General features: G+C 41.8%; 2 protein-coding genes across 6 annotated transcripts in view; both read right to left on the reverse strand.

Annotated features, from left to right (window-relative positions):
* The window catches only part of LOC112561892 (zinc metalloproteinase nas-13-like), an 18,507-nt gene extending 4,966 nt beyond the window's left edge, over positions 1-13,541 (reverse strand). Inside the window, exons 1-11 of one of the 3 annotated variants that reach the window (XR_003098738.1) lie at positions 13,300-13,541; positions 13,069-13,135; positions 12,433-12,532; positions 11,640-11,740; positions 11,175-11,292; positions 10,359-10,425; positions 9,799-10,002; positions 8,950-9,073; positions 8,122-8,315; positions 7,751-7,876; positions 6,881-7,037 (exon numbers count right to left, since the gene is read on the reverse strand). Coding sequence is in view for 1 of the 3 variants with exons in the window: in XM_025234734.1 (XP_025090519.1) it covers positions 8,950-9,073; positions 9,799-10,002; positions 10,359-10,425; positions 11,175-11,292; positions 11,640-11,740; positions 12,433-12,532; positions 13,069-13,135; positions 13,300-13,356 (838 nt within the window). In the remaining 2 variants the exon portion in view is untranslated. Of the gene's footprint in view, positions 1-6,880; positions 7,038-7,750; positions 7,877-8,121; positions 8,316-8,949; positions 9,074-9,798; positions 10,003-10,358; positions 10,426-11,174; positions 11,293-11,639; positions 11,741-12,432; positions 12,533-13,068; positions 13,136-13,299 lie in introns of those variants that run through there. The other 2 variants (XR_003098739.1, XM_025234734.1) reach the window with 2 other exon arrangements.
* LOC112561899 lies at positions 327-4,169 on the reverse strand. Of its 3 annotated transcripts, XR_003098740.1 has the most exons (6): positions 4,055-4,069; positions 3,707-3,892; positions 3,042-3,465; positions 2,283-2,349; positions 1,625-1,724; positions 392-492 (listed from the first exon to the last, which is right to left on the reverse strand). XR_003098740.1 is itself a non-coding variant. In XM_025234746.1 (5 exons), the coding sequence occupies exons 1-5, from the start codon at positions 4,164-4,166 to the stop codon at positions 342-344; spliced, it is 663 nt and encodes a 220-aa protein (XP_025090531.1). In that variant the 5' UTR covers positions 4,167-4,169; the 3' UTR covers positions 327-341. The 3 variants fall into 3 exon arrangements, 2 of the variants coding, with proteins under 2 accessions (XP_025090531.1, XP_025090532.1); XM_025234746.1 differs by lacking the exon at positions 3,707-3,892 and having other exon boundaries at positions 327-492; positions 3,042-3,274; positions 4,055-4,169; XM_025234747.1 differs by lacking the exons at positions 3,707-3,892; positions 4,055-4,069 and having other exon boundaries at positions 327-492; positions 3,042-3,354.
* Positions 13,542-13,877: the final 336 nt, after the last annotated feature.

A 13,877-nucleotide genomic window follows, 5' to 3' on the forward strand; every position in this document is an offset into this window, starting at 1 on the left:
TAGACAGACTACTCAACAGTTATAAGTTTTTACGTAAATATAAACTGGACGAAATATTTGAAAATTCAAACGAACTTTACAGAACATTTACGCCAGGGTTTGAAACAGAATAGTTCGGGGTATGAGAGGCCTCCAGCCACTCTGTATCAATTTTACTGCCGTCTGCCTAAGCATCCGGGCGTCTGTCCACCCGTCTACTGGCCTAACTACATTCCTTCTACTCTCTCATAGTCATAGCCCTTGTCTTCCTGTGACGGAGAAACATTTACTTGTCGATCCACCCGTCTGCCGTCATTCCCTTTTCCCCTTCCTCCCACCCGTCCCCTGTCCCCACCATTCGCTCATTGAATAAGATCTTTAATTGTCTGACCCTGTGATAGGGAATACTCACTCAGGTCTCCGCTGAGCTCATAGTACACGGTGCGGTCTCTCCACTTCAGGTCCGCGGACCTCATTGCCTTGCGCTTGCTGCGCGTCACTTCCGGGTCCTCTCTGAAGCCAACATGGCGGTGGTATAACGACTGTTACGAGACCTAAACGCACCTCGAGAAGCAAGGAACTAGATTTTACATGCAAGTGATGCTTGTCATTGACTTCTGGTCTGGTGTGTGCGGAGGCTTGAAAATGAGTGTTGACACTCAAGTGCAAGTCCACTTCGCTAAGTTTGGTCTGAACAGTCGACTGGTCATGTGACACCAGTATATTAACTCATTTTCAAGACTCATATGCACACCAACTAGTGGAGATTTTTGAAGGTGTTTCGAAGTTTGGTCAAGAAACTTGCGCTTAACATCAGGTTCGATTTAAGACCGCTCTCACCAAAACTTCCTCTATCACCACCCACCCCAAACCCCCGACTCCATACAAGTTTAAGGACATCGAACTCTTTTACGATGAATACAACTTGCTAAAGCAATTAATAAACACTGCACATAAGTTAGACGACTTCCTAACACACGTAGAACCTAGAGACATTAATGAACATATTACAGGATATAATGAAATTTATAGAAATATTGAACCAGTGTACTGCAAATGTACGTAGTTTGTTTTGTTTTGTTTTTATTTTTGTTTGTTTTGTTTTGTTCTTGTTTTTGTTTTTGTTTTTTGTTTGTTTTTTGTTGCTTCTTTTTTTTTGTAATGGTGAGTCGGGCGTTTGAATACGGGCCTTCCGTGTATCGAATCTCCCACAGAAAATAAGTCACAAACAATGCAATAAAATCACTATTAAAGTGCAATGTAAAAAAAAAACATGTTAATTACAGATCTTGTATCAGAACTCATCCGTCGCCTTGTTCCTTTGTTAAACAGCATTAGCAATATTTAAAAAAAAAAAAGTGTAGCAGTAGTACTTTCCGACAGAAACGACCAACTGTTCACAGTCTTGCCGAGCTGTAAGAAAGCTGCTACAATGTCAGCAAGATCCTATTGTCTGAAAGACTGAGAGAGGCGAGTGAGTCAACCGACATTACTTCAGTCTTGTCAGCATTTCAGTTGATTGTTGGTCGTCCAGGCAAGAATTAATCTCTCGGTTTTTTTTTTCTCCACCTCGAGTGACCGGATCAACTTACAAGACTGATATGTCTTAATTATTAATTTTAGTCTGTTCCTGATTGCATCTTACTTCAACTCCATGTACTGCTTGAGACTCATCAAGATGTCCAGCTCCACCATCACCATGAGGTCGCCTTCCGGACTCAAATGGAGCATGTCGAACATCTCCACTGCACATGACCCACACAGAATTATGAAGGAATGTCGGAGAATAAAATATATACATACATAAATCATAAATCAGTAGCAGCATGTCAGATGTTCACATTTGGATTGCAAAAGCAGACTGTACATGTCTCGTATTTCCAGCCTGCTTTAAGGATACGAGACATGTACAATATTATTTTGCCAGTACAATTGAAAGAAATGAACGAATAAATCATTGAAATTGCAGGAGTAAAGTCGCACAATGGCAAGGTTTGTCACAGGATAACTTGTCAAAGTGGCAAAAAGTTACCACAGGATAACGTAAGTGACACGTTTGTCACAGGATAAAGTGGCATAGTGAGGCGCCTGTCTGTGTCTTGAAACATTTTAACAAAAATATCAGTTCAAAACAAGGCTTTCATAAGGGCTGAAACAACACTCCTTGGGACACGTACAACAACTACAGACAGAGCACACGACAAGAGAAACTTTAAAGGATGTGTACTATCAGGATATGATAAAGAATATAACATAAATAATAAAATGTCTAGTCTCCTCTTTATTTCTAACGATTTTCTTACCGTTCGAAGCTGCTTCCATTATGATTTGGTCTATAGATTTGTCTTCTTCATTAATCGAGTATGCTACCTGAAAAGAAATGGCGGTTAAAAAACCTAAACAGCAAAAAAAAAATAAAAGCAATAAAACAGCAAAACCTAAATAAACTTTGCTAACAGTAAGTATATGAGACGTTCGTTGCAGAAAAATGCAAAAATAAGGATTCTTACACATATTCTCTTTCTCACCGTATTTACATATTGTCCAGCTGTATTTTATCAGCAAACTCAATCAACTCCAAAACTCTGCATCTCGACCCGTACTCAAGCCGCTATGAGACCTCTGTAGTCTCCAATGGCTGGCTGTCCAGGCTCACATTCAAACTTATATAAATATATACTCTACTTCAGGCTTTTTAACAGCTCAGATCTTCATTCTCTGACCTCCTAACTCACAACACTCCTAGCAGGCGTCTTCGTTCTACTGCAGATACTCGCCTCCATTCAGGAGGGAACCCTTTGGTGAGCGAATGTTTGTCCAACATCAACTTGCTGGAACTGTGTACCTTGCGTGATACACCCTCAGGCTATAAAATCATTTAAACGTGCCCTTAAAACTTATTTCTTCAGGATTAAAGGTCTGGAGTAGTAGGCCCCAGGTTTCAGCCTGTTCCACATCCGATAGCTTTTACTGTGTTTATTTTTTACACAATATAATTGTTCGTGTAGCTGCTCAGAACCTAGAACAACATTGTAGTGGACACTGTCCATATGAAAACTTACCGATGCAAGAGCCAAGACTAGTGCTGGTAGGGACAGTCGACATCTGATCATCATGGTAACCGCAGGCTGGGACTGGACTCTGGCGGCGATGGCTGTAGTCGCGGTGCAAATGGCGATGCAGGGTCGCTCGAGCTCTGACCAAGCGTGAAGGAGACGCGAGAGAACGGAGGTCAGTTTGTCAACGGACGTAAAATGTCTGTCAGGATCTGGGTGGTGATGATCTGGCTTCCTTCCTGTAAACTATTTCACTCACTGTTACGTGGGGTCAGAGGTCAGCGGGCCCGTTTTCAACAGACAGCGGGATTTCTTTCGGCAGTCAACAAACGACTGCTTCACCTTCAATTATCACCAAATTCATCATCGCATTCGTCGAAGTAATCAGAACGTCTTTGTCTCCTTATTAGAGTAACTTTCGTCCCATCATCTGTTTTAAATATAAATTTTAAATAAGTTTTTACGATTTATAATTTTTTTTGTCCTTTTTCCTTTTTTTTTTATTAATTTTTATATATAATTTTTTGTTTCTTCAGTGGAATCACGTCTGTTACAAACACAACAAAGATATGCCCTTTTGATGAGGTTGATATTTTATTGCTTGGATTATTTATTCATTCATCGAGAGAAACTAACTCTAACCAAAACACGTGATTAGAAATTAGTCTCACCACTTTGTCCACCGAAATCAGTGAACTTTGTTTTCACAGTTTTCCCTCGTCGCTTCCCGACCGCAGACGACTTACAGGACATCCGGGGTGGGTGGGTTGTGGTGTGCCAGCGACACCGCCGTGTGTCCAGGGCCGCCGAGAGCCAGCCCGGGCCCCGGGACAGACGACCTCTCCGGGCCCCTTGTACTTGTAATCGTAAATTATTTTCCCAGTATATAATGTATGTTTACAATTCGAATCTCAATATCTACACTCAAACTCAGCTTTTGCATGTGTAATGCTTGGGTGTTCTGTCCTTAGACCTTTCTTTAAAAGAAAAAGAAAAAGAGAAGAAAAAAATCCACTGACCAAGGCCGGGCCCCCTTGACAGCCGCGGGCCCGGGTACACCAGACCCTGTCCTCCCTGTGACGTGACTTCCGGTTGTGACCACCGTGACCAGTAGTCCATGCTCGAGCTCATGCCTTGAAGATCCTAATGAGGTCACCAACAGGATGCGGATCACTTCTGAGGTAGGTCACAGACGCGACGCTGAACCAGGAGCACAAGGGTTAATTATGACACGTTCTTCTTGGTACTGTGAGGGTCAGCGAGTGATACATTTCTAAAATAGGTTAGCCTGGGACACGTTTATAATACCGCACACATGTTTGTCCACAGTGTGAAAGCGCTGGGTTGATAGAAAAAGCAAAATGAGAGAAAGATGATTGGCTGGTTGGTTTACTTAGTAGGAAAGTGCTTCAACCTTGCGGCCATTTCGCACTATGAGGGGTGGGAGGAAGGGGGATGAAACCGGAGTACCCGGAGAAAACCTCCGACGTCCAGCCCTGTGGACAGGTGTCACGTACATGGAATGTTCAGAGACGAGATCTGAACCCCGAGCCACCCACTGCAGTGGTGACAAAGGAGTGTTTTAGCCACTACACCACCGGGTGCCCCTTAAAATTCTGGTAGAGAACGAGCCCTCGCTAGGTGTCATTATGCGGCGGTTGGTAAAGCACCTGTCACACCGCTAGTGAGAATCGGGTGTCGCACATACCTCTCTCTCTCTGTATGTGACATCTCTTTACAGCAGGGGTGGGCAATTAATTTTCCCAAGGGGCCGCATGAGAAATTGGGATGGTTTTAGAGGGCCGGACTAATATAGTTAACTCAGTTTTACCCAATACTGTATATATACTGGCGGGCGGGCCGGTCAGAGACAGGAGGCGGGCCGGATCCGGCCCGCGGGCCGGCCTTTGCCCAGGTCTGCTTTACAGGGATGACCTTTGGTGGTTTTCTTCGCCTACTCCCGTTTCCTCCACCCTGTGTGTGTGTAGTTGATGTCTACCCTGAAAGGTGTGTGCTCTGTGTGTAAAGCGTTTTCAGGATGGCTTTGATGCTGGTGAACCGTGGATGTAAGTTGCGCGCGTGCGTATGTGACTGGAGGGGTTAGATTACCGTTAGAACATCAGAGAAGATATATTGTTTAGGAATTTTGTTTACTTTTAAAATTCTTCCATGCTGTATGATTGACTGTTCTGCCTGTATCTCACCGCCTTTACTTCAGACACCATGGTAGCATTTAAGTTGTATTGGCTCTGTTCACTAAACAAAAGTATTAAATAGTATTTAATAGTATTAAATGGTAGCAATAGTATGTTCATTGCTGACGACGCAAAGGACTTACATTGTTTTTAGCTTTTATTAAACTTCAGCGGATGACAACGATACAGTTGACAAGATCAGCTGGAATATCCAGCGGATTCTTTTCACAAACGAAACGAATATTCTTTTCATAAAAATGGACATATCGTATTTTGTGCAACTTAAATAATGTCTCTAGCCTCTAGAGGCAAAGTAACCTCCTTGTACATTCTCTTTACAATACGTATTTATATTACCTGCTTCCCTGCATAAGATCTGATGGCTGTCATTGTGAACAGTTGCTTTAATATAGAACTATTTACTTTTCTTTAAAAACTGTCTTTGTAGTAGCACACACTTGGTGCTTACAGATAACTGAAAAATAAATTATATTATTCTGTAACTTTTATTGTGCTTTCTTTTAACTTGCATTATTATCATTATTATCACTATCATTATTAAAGTGTTCGCTTGTACAGTGCCTTATACTGGCCTGTGGACAGCTCAAGGCGCTTCACAAATGACAGAGGGTGTAGAAGGTGATGTGACATCAAAAAAGAAAGGTGAGGACAAAGGTGAACTATTGCAAACTGTCGAAGGTCCACTGAACGCCCATGTTCCTATTAGAGGTTGTTCTTCTCATGATCCACATATTTTCCTGTGCTATTTGTTTAATTTCTACTGTCATCTTGCGCCATCTTGCCATTACTTGATGTGAGATGTGTGTATCATCAGTGTCGACTTCAAACTCTGATTGCCGTCTTCCGGCTGCTTCACAATGTCGAGCTGTCACAGTAAAGCTTTGTGTGGAGTACACACCAGTCTCCAGTGATTGACATCATGTATGTCCAGGAACCTCAGGAAATATGCCGCTCACACTCAGATGCGTTTTTCGTGTCACCCTGCATCTTGCTCCACGTTTCTCGTCTATTGTTGTGTTGGATTCGTTTGGAGAAGCTCTCAAGGAGGGACCGTCAGTTTGACTGCCTGCCCTATAGGACTTCTGTAGTGACCTCGTCAACTGGTAAAACAGTTATATCGTCATCCCCTGATCATCGAACACGTGACGTTAGTGATGCCACTATTGGGAGAAAGCAATTTAGCATACCTACCATCGTTGAATGGCTATTAGAGCTGCAATCATTAGAAACAAAGAACAAAACTGGAAAAGTTTGTTTCCGGCTGTTGTTAAAATGAATGTGTCCTTATCTCTCATTTGATCTGGAACGGATCTGAAAAATAAAAACCCTGTAACAGGTCTGAGTTAATCAATGTGAATGAAGACTTCTAGGAGGATAATTGCTAATTTAAAAATGTGTAAGCTGAAAAATGTGTCGTCGTGTTTCAGTTGTCCCTAAGGGATGTGCTGATTGCGTTGGGCCTAGTGATATGTGCTCGTCTTAGTCTTACTAGCAAAAATTCCTGGAATATTCTGGTTATTAAGGCGACGCCTGTCTAGCACAACAAGGCGTCAATGGAGAAGACAAAGACTGGGAGTGGATCTAAAGGCGAACTTGGGTCAACCATGAAACTAAACTCAAACACTCAGGAAAGGGAGGTGACGTGAGTTACCTGTCGGAACGCACAACTTGCACGACTTTTTGCACTTCATTCTCATCAAACTCGCAAACTGCGGCTGTTCGCAGAAGTTGGCCTGCGCCATCAGCGGACAGGAGGGGTCAAAGTCCATACACATGGTGCTGTCGTCTGCACATAATAATAATGATGATGATGATGCAGATTTCTGTAGCACATTTCTCCACTGGACAGTCATAAGGCGTAATGCAAACCCCCCCCCTTATTGAGGAGGCAAGAATGTGAACGTTCATGAATTTTGCTCGGAAGTCTTTCTAGTCTAACTTACTTAACAGTTTTATGTCTCGGTTGGGTCATATTTTAGGCCATAATTTATTTTACCTTTACCTGTCACCAGTTTTAGGCTGTGAGTTATTTTGCCTATCGCAGTTACTTTATGTAGCTCTTCATAGTGTTTAAAAGTTGTTGAGCTTAGCCCCCAAAACAAGGTTTCATAGCTGGCAAAGTTTGAAAGGGAGGTTTTGCTTAGCGTGGACTGTCAAGGAAGCTGACGTCACTTCTTCCGAAGGCTCTCGAAGTTTTTCCCTTCACTGAGATCTTTACCCCCCCTCCCCAAATAAAAGCGCCCTCCCCGCCCGGACATCTAACTACACCAACGAGAGGTAAGGGTGGAAGTGAGTAAGAACAGGTGACAGTTTCGGGGCAATATCCTCGTCTGTTGTTCTCTGCTGGCCGTTGTCCTGGTCTTGAATGTAGTCGTACAGTCAATCTTTGTGGACATATATCAAACGTTCCCAATACCGACTTGACTGTTAGGCCAACACACTCTTCTAATGTATAAATGCATTCAGGACGTGCAAGACACTTTCTTTAACCAAACCAACCTTTGTCACAAAAGTTGCAGGCTTTTTTACAGTACATGAGCATCTGGGATGGATTCATTCGACACTCGTTCAGTGTGACTAGGTGTTGACAGTCCGGTCGCAAGTCCGTGCACGCCATGGGCTCCGCTGCAGCAGAATCAACAACAACAGGACTTTGTCCCGTCATCGACAATTGCATGGCGTGTAATTATTAAGTAAATGAGAAAGACTCTCTGGGTAGACCGATAAAGTCTTTAATGACGAGTCAGTGTTTGTTAAACAAGGGCTGGACCATGTGAGATGAAAAAAGCGAGCTAAAACTAACGAGCTCGATCTAGAAGACTAATCCCATGCAAATACCTGATCGCATGCTCTTTGTGTTATAAACTTACGTTTCGAAGTGTAGTTTTGGCAATTTTGGTAGTTGTGATAAATCTGGCAGTTGTTGCTGGAGGTTTTTTGGTTGTACTCGGCGACCCGCACGGCACAGCTGGGTGAGTGTCGTTACCGGGACAGACGCACCGACAGTTCTTGTCCCGGAATGCCTCTTTACTGATTGAGGTGCAGTCTGTATTTCTACAGCCCACTAAAGACAATTTAAGAGAGAAAAGCGATTCATATACATGGGTGCGTCATATCATATTACTACTACCACTATTATTAGCACTACTACTACTACTGCTACTAGGTTCTCTTTTATAACTCCATATCTCAGCTCTAAAGTGCACTCTACAAATGTACTACAAACACAAACTTCATACGGATGTCATCTTCATACAATCTACAACGCTGGTTGTTGAAGGGAAACAATGGGTTCAACACTGGGGACTTGCTGACACAGTTGTACATGACGTTCGCCAACTTTATGTAGCGGAAACTCAGGCTTTATGTCTTCATTTAATTTTATCGGTTACACTACAACAACGATGGGCAAAGTCTCGTGTATGTGTGACGCTGGTGAGCTTATATTTTTTATTATTGAAGACGTGTACGTGGAATAATGTTCGCGCTTGCCTCAGTTAGGGCGCATCCCCACTGAACGAAATATTGAGGACAGACTGTATAAATCATCAACCTGCAGAGGAAGTATGATGCACTGTTCATACCTCCATTATTCTAGCAATGTAGTGAACACAAAAAAGACTTCTGCTTATATGTTTCGAGCAATTAACTAAGAAAAGGTCCACATGGTGATTGACTTGTTTAGCATTCCTACTTACTTCTCTGAGCACACTCATACATGATGTTCGCTAACTTGATGTCGCGGAAACTCAGGCCGCTTCGTTGGCCGATGACATCTTGAAAAGCCGGATCCAGCGTTTCTATGCTTCTCTCTGCTAGTGCCTGAAAAAGCAGATTTATAAAAAAGATTTTTGCAAAATGGCCGTGTGATGTGTCTAGTGTACTGGTGGGGCGACTGAGTGCTTGTCACCTCTCTCTCTCCTCCCCCGCCAATGGCGAATGCTGATGCTTTGGAAACATGGAAAAAAAAGAGTCGAGTGCTTAAAGACCAAGCTGAATGGGTTGCTTGTGTTCAGATATCAGTAGATATAGGCGATATAAAACAAACCTATAAATGTCAGCCTGGTCAGCGAGGTAATTTCGACAGAAAATCCACAGGGTTGAAGAGAAGTACCGGACCAGACAGTTCTCCGAACAATTACGTAAAAGTGTGAACGAGAATAAGAAAGACATATCGGCAGTAGGCGTGCCGTGAGCTGACTAAATATTGCAATATATAAATTTATAAGAATAAGACTATTTTGCGAGTGGTTATTGGTCTGCATCATCTGCCACTCGCTAGAAATTCTAAAGAAATTCTTGGGGATGGGGGACGGAAACGCATAAGTGCGTTTCAAGGGAACACATGAAGCATTATGGGATATTCAATCTTCTTCCAAACAGAACAAAATTATTTGTATCCACTATGGTAAGAAATCACTTGATGGCAAGGATAGACAATGCTCATTGCAAAGTAATTGCATACATTAATAAGCATTGTTTACATTTTGCGAGTAAATTTTATTTTTCTACGAAAGTGATTTTTGTGCGTCTCGTTGTGTTCTTACATTTCCGCTGTAGTGCATTACACTACGATAGTCGTATTCTATGTTGTATGTGTTTATCACGCTGCTCTCAAACTTGTCGAACTGCGGATGCCATGGCTGTGGAATGCGGTTGTAGTTGACCCGGATGTAAGAGTCTCGATCTGGTCGCGCCTGCTCGTGGATCCAGCCAATCGCGTGGCCGATTTCATGGACCACCACGCCTTTCTGGAGGGAAAGATTTAATAAATTAGCTAAACCTTAGCATCCTCAAGATGTCTTGTACCCCGAGGTTCCAAAAGATGATATATTTGACAGATTTATCAGAATTTATGAAATTTACAAAGTTGTTAAATGCTCATTGGAATAGCAATCCTGGAAAAAAACATCCGAAATGCTGTCAAGCAGCGTCGATCGCGCCTTTCATAAAACGCTCAACTAACCTGCATTTTACACAATTAAAACTATTGAACATTAAAACACTAAATATTTCCTTAACATTAATAAGCAAGAAATACTGGGAATTAAGAGCTTGGCTGGCCTCTTTCAACTAGAAACAGAGCTAGAAAAACGTTGAGACTCACTTGAAAACAGCCCCTACCAAGTCCGATAACTTGCGGCCCTCCTACTCTTCCAAGCCGAGAGAAGCACCTGAACAGAGAATTTACGACCATCTTCCCTGATGGACTAAACTTGTTTAAACAGACTTTGCCATAAGAACTAGGACTAGACCAGTGATGCCCAACCTTTTTCGGCCTGCGGGCCATATCCATTTCGGACAGGCGTGTCGACTTTACCGCAAAAATACAAAAAGGAAAAAAAATAGAGCATTTTTTATTAGAAACAAGTTTACTTACCATAATTATGTAGTAATTAGTGGCATATTTGAAGTTGTTTTCCCAAACTAACTCTCTGAATGTCCGGCCTCATCGTAGAGACACCAAGTCGGAGCACTGAATTGAAATGTTCTCCATCGAAAAAACGATTGAGAGATTGATAATAACTTCTTCTTCCTTTTTATTTTCGTTTTTTTTAACTTCTTTTATTACTAACATGCCGATTTCATGCACTGTGGGTAAAGTTTGCGCGAATGGCACCGCGTCGCCGGCCGGATATGGCCGCGGCCGTAGGTTGTGCATCCGGACTAGACAATAGTTTTCTTAACCCTTGAGTGACGTTACTTACTTCACTACATCATTTAATTCTTAGTTATTTAACTTACTTAGTAATAAACTAACAAATTGTTACATTGCACGTCGTGCACATAGATCATATATTACATACATGACCAATAATATTAATAATATTATTATGTATATTATAATATTATAATAATAATAACAAACATATTACTAGCTCAAACTGTAGTACTACTTAAACAGTTAAACAGTTATTACTACCCATTGCCGTCCTGAAAGATGATTTTATCTGTGGTGGAGGAGTTGGCTTGCTTGAAGTCCAAACAAGTGTATTTTTCCCACTCTGCTATTGCTTCGTGTATCACATTTCTGTCACCTTCTAAAGGAGAATATGCAAGCAGAAATATAAGTATAAACCTAACTTGGCCAGCGTCAAGCGAGTTAAACAGTTTCAGGCTTGGTGCGAATATAAGCGTAACAGAATATTTACAAACTCACTGTTTTCATCCAAAATTTGTATAGACTTAAAAAAAAAAATAGTCGCCGGCTTAACCGTTTCAGGGTGTGAGAGGCTTCCAGCCTCGCTACTGTCAATCTGAGCTGAAGATGAGCTTTAGGGTGTCGATCCACCCGTCTGTCGTCATCCCTACTTACCTCCTTCCTCCCACTCACCCTCTTTCGCCATCTTTCACTCATTGTCTGACGCTGTGAAGGAGGAATACTCACGCAGGTCATTGCTGAACTCGTAGTACACGGTGCAGTCTCTCCATCTCATGTCCGTCGCCCTCAGCGCTTTGCGCTTGTTGCGCGTCACTTCCGGGACTCTTCTAGAACCAGCATGGCCATAAATAATATCTGTTAGCAAGTCTACACGCTCCTGTGTACACGATTGACACGATTGTAGTGAGTTGTGTACGTCTCGTATTGTCTTGTGCTGACGTCTTGTGTGCGTCATTTGTACCACGTCACTTCAAGCAGAAAAAGACGTCATATATAATAAAAGAGTTTCTCTCTGATGGCCAAGTGAGCGGGAAAAAAACAACGGTCTTCGTCCGCCATCTTCTTTATAACTCTCTGTGACATTCCTCTGAACTTGTGCCTCTTTGATTCAATTCACAAACAAATCTCTTCATCCTCATCGTCATCTGCAGGGGGCTCGTCAAGCGTGTCTGTGTGATATGTCGTGCGTATGCAAGGTAGGTATACATTCATTTTATTACAGCTATCAAAGTGTGGTATTACTCTAAGATAACCCCATACTAGTGAAAGTACAATGAAGTCTATATACTTGTTAAAAAATTTCACGAAACTGTTAAAAGAACAGCTCGAAATACTCCAGGGCCCCTCACACTTTTATATTTTAATTTATGTGTACTAAAAAAAATCCCGAGACCTAAGGAAAAAAATATTTGAACCATTTTAGTACATTAGAAATAAAAGGGTATTAAATTATTTTTCTACTAATTTTATTTGTTTATTTCACATGTACAGTGTAAACATTCACAAAGCGGTGCCTCACTTCAACTCCATGTACTGCTTGAGGCTCATCATGATGTCCAGCTCCACCATCATCATGACGTCACCTTCTGGACTCAGGTGAAGCACGTCGAACATTTCCGCTGCACATGACAAAGGACATCGTCGTCGTCGTTGTCGTCATCATCATCATTATGTTTATTTATAGAGCGCCAGATAAAGGAAAGTACTAACAAGTCACATGATCAAGGGGCAAAGGAAAAATTTCGTCAAAGGAAATTGTAACAACGGGCGTCATACGACAAAGGATCCCAATAGTAAGTTTTCAAAATATAGTAGTAAAGCAAAAGAACAACAAGTAACACAACAACTGGGGACTTAAGATATTTGTCTCGCTACTTCCCCGTATAGTTGACATGTTTGCATGATTGAAAAATTTCTTTTTTTACAACAAACCCAATCAGACGATGTCCTTAGCAAAGTTCCGAAACGCCACTAATAATCGCTGAAATACTCACTCATTACACTTTTAAACAAGTGAGAAGACAAGTGCCTTCAAAATGGCGCACGTCACCTAATTTATCACAAAGCAGAAGACAAGTAGGACTGTGATGGATATAGTATAAGAGAAATACGTGAATAATCGTACTGAATTTTACTAATTATGATTTTTTTTTACCTTTTGGAGCTGCTTCCATTATGATTTGGTCGATAGATTTGTGTTCTTCATTATCCGAGTATGCAATCTGAATAGAAATAATGGTATTAAAACAAAAAATATATAAAATCTGTGTTCCCCTAGGGGATGAACAATTATACATTTTTACACACGCATGTCCCATCTATCTGTAAACTTTTCTAAATGTTCTGTGCATGTGAAATGCACGTTCGTTCACATACAAAACTTTACCGATGAAAGTGTCAGTAAGAATAGCGCCGGTAAGGACAGCCGTCCTGGAGTCGTCATGGTAACTGCAGTCTCGCGAATGGAGATGGTGACAGCAGCGGCCGAATTCAGGGTATGAGATGGCGATGTATATAGTGTCTCACGAGATCTGACCGGGCGCGAGGAAAATGCGAGGGTGAGTCACAGACACGACCAATCTAAATTTGTCATCGGGGGTACAAAACAGGATCCCCTTCCTGTCCCCATCTATGATATATATATATTGTAGTTTGCTTTATACATCCTATAATCTTAGTCAAACGGACCAAAGTACAATAGATCACATTCATTCGTTTAGACAAACAAATCACGTTGAAGAGAATTCGTCGAACGGCAGGCCCTAGGGACAAGTGACTGTTTCCGGACGATAATAGGATGGTGGCCCATTTCGAGAATTTATTTGAAGAGGTCCGTCACGCATCAGTCTGTCATGTGCAAGAAATGTCTACCGCGGTTCAGCATGCGTTAGACTGCTACACAATGTCATGGTTACAAGTTTAGTACATGTTTACCTCGGTCCATTGCCATTCTTTCTGGGTTCT

This window comes from Pomacea canaliculata, linkage group LG4 (genome assembly GCF_003073045.1).
Source record: "Pomacea canaliculata isolate SZHN2017 linkage group LG4, ASM307304v1, whole genome shotgun sequence".
Lineage (NCBI taxonomy): Eukaryota > Metazoa > Mollusca > Gastropoda > Architaenioglossa > Ampullariidae > Pomacea > Pomacea canaliculata.